Source organism: Gavialis gangeticus, unplaced genomic scaffold, assembly GCF_001723915.1.
Source record: "Gavialis gangeticus isolate Ggan-Ray unplaced genomic scaffold, GavGan_comp1, whole genome shotgun sequence".
NCBI classification, from domain to species: Eukaryota; Metazoa; Chordata; order Crocodylia; family Gavialidae; genus Gavialis; species Gavialis gangeticus.
Genome location: NW_017728994.1, coordinates 45546449 through 45548313, shown reverse-complemented (window position 1 = coordinate 45548313; position 1865 = coordinate 45546449). Strand labels below are relative to the sequence as shown.

At 64.1% G+C, this 1865-nt stretch overlaps 1 protein-coding gene across 1 annotated transcript in view; it reads right to left on the bottom strand.

The window, feature by feature from the left end:
* The window catches only part of MMS19 (MMS19 homolog, cytosolic iron-sulfur assembly component), a 9393-nt gene that overhangs the window by 4066 nt on the left and 3462 nt on the right, over window positions 1–1865 (bottom strand). The window contains exons 10-14 of the mRNA XM_019502133.1: window positions 1318–1396; window positions 1042–1167; window positions 833–914; window positions 555–652; window positions 235–360 (exon numbers count right to left, since the gene is read on the bottom strand). Coding sequence (XP_019357678.1) covers window positions 235–360; window positions 555–652; window positions 833–914; window positions 1042–1167; window positions 1318–1396 — 511 coding nt within the window. The remainder of the gene's footprint in view (window positions 1–234; window positions 361–554; window positions 653–832; window positions 915–1041; window positions 1168–1317; window positions 1397–1865) is intronic.

Sequence of the window (1865 nt, the reverse complement as noted above, 5' to 3'; positions counted from 1 at the left end):
CCCCTCCCCCCGCCAGCTCCCTTCACTCCTGACCCACAACCCCCTGCCCCTCACTCCCACCCTGCAGCCCCTTTGCTCTGTGGGGGCCCTTCATTCCGACCCCGCAGTGCCCTGCCCCCCCAGCTCTGCCGAGACCCACTCCAGACCCGCAGCTGCCCAACACCCCAGCTCAGTCCTGGGTGCCCCCCTTGGCCTGCCCTGCTGCGGGGGTGCTGCGCAGCGCGGCCACGTTACCTCTCTGCAGGTGGCGGAAATGCTGCAGCAGGACGGGGACGGTCTCACGCACAATGCTGGGGTGTGTGGACACAGCAGCCAAGGCCTGTAGGCAGCGCTGGTGCCGCGTGCCCTCATCCTCCCGCTCTGGAAGGCACGGCACGGGGGAAAGGCTAGGCTGGCACCAGGGCCACAGCTGGGACCCTGCCAGCCCCAGCCCCCAGGGCAAGCTGCTGCGGGCACCAGTGGGCTTCCTGTTCCTCCCTCCTGCAAATGCCTCTACAGACCCCTCCCCACATGGCCCTGCTCACAGCACACGGCCTCAGTCCCTAGCCCTGTACCTGTCTGCAGCTCCTGCGCCAGCGCTCGCACCATGCGGTCTGTGAAGGCCCCAGGGTGGGCAGGTGCCAGGGTACCTGCCGCCTCCATTGCTGCCATGCTGCCAGGAGGGGAGGGGGCGGGTGAAGGCAGCAGCAGCAGCTGTGCTGCAGCCTTGCTCTGTCTGCTGGCAGCAGGCACTGGTCCATAGTACCCTGTTCTGAATTGACCGGGCCCAGCCTGTAACCCAGCCCCGGCCACAGCCCCAGGCCACCCATCCGCACTGCCTAACCCTGCTCACCTGCTCTGGGGATCCTCCTCATGGAGAACGAGTCGTGTCAAATGGTCCACAGCTAAGTCCAAGTCTGAGGCCACCAGAAGCCCTGTGCCAGGAGATCAGATGTAGCTCAGTGGGGACCAGTTCATCACCCAACTCCACACCCATCCCCACCAGGACCCTGCCTGGCCCCGAGAGAGACCACACCCCTACCCAGAGTATAGGACACCCACCTGGGAGCATGCCCAGCACAGTCAGGGCCCGGACACCCACTACCTGCAGCTGCACGCTGGGGTCTGTCAGTGCCGAGAACACCACAGAGCACAGAGGGGCACGGACATCCAGCAGGACAGTCTCGTCTGCGGACACATGGATGCAGAATCACTGGGATGCAGGCTAGCAGCACCACACAGGACTTTGGGGTGGTGCTGCGCTGCAGCCACCTCGGGGAGGGGGGCAGGCGATGGCTTGGTGCGGGTCTGAGCCATGGGCAGAACCCTGTCACTCACCACCCTCCTCGTGCCCCCACTTCTGCGGCAGCTCCAGGAAGCCCAGCAGCATCTCCAGGATCGTCCTCCGCTGGCTGCTCTGCAAAGGAGCCAAGACCGGGCCCAGGTTACAGCCCTGCCAGGATGGGGCTCAGCACCAGTGTGGGGGTGGGAGGTGCAAGGTGCTCCAGCTCTAGCTCCAACAACTCTGCCACCAACCCAGGAGCAGAGAAAGGCACCGTGGGGCCAAGCTCTGCAGAGACCCCCACCTCCAGACCAGAGAAGGACCCTGTCAGATCAACCTGGTGGCCTTTCACAACCAGGTCCCTAAATCATTGGACGCAGGGGTGGCAGTGGATATAGTTTTCCTAGACTTCAGGAAGGCTTTTGATACTGTCTCTCACCCCATTCTAACTAAGAAGCTGGGGGACTGTGGCGTAGACACCCATATAGTCCAGTGGGTCGCCAACTGGTTAGAGAGTCGCACCCAGAGGGTGGTAGTGGATGGGTCCTTCTCGACCTGGAAGGACGTGGGAAGTGGGGTCCCACAGGGCTCGGTCCTTGGGCCT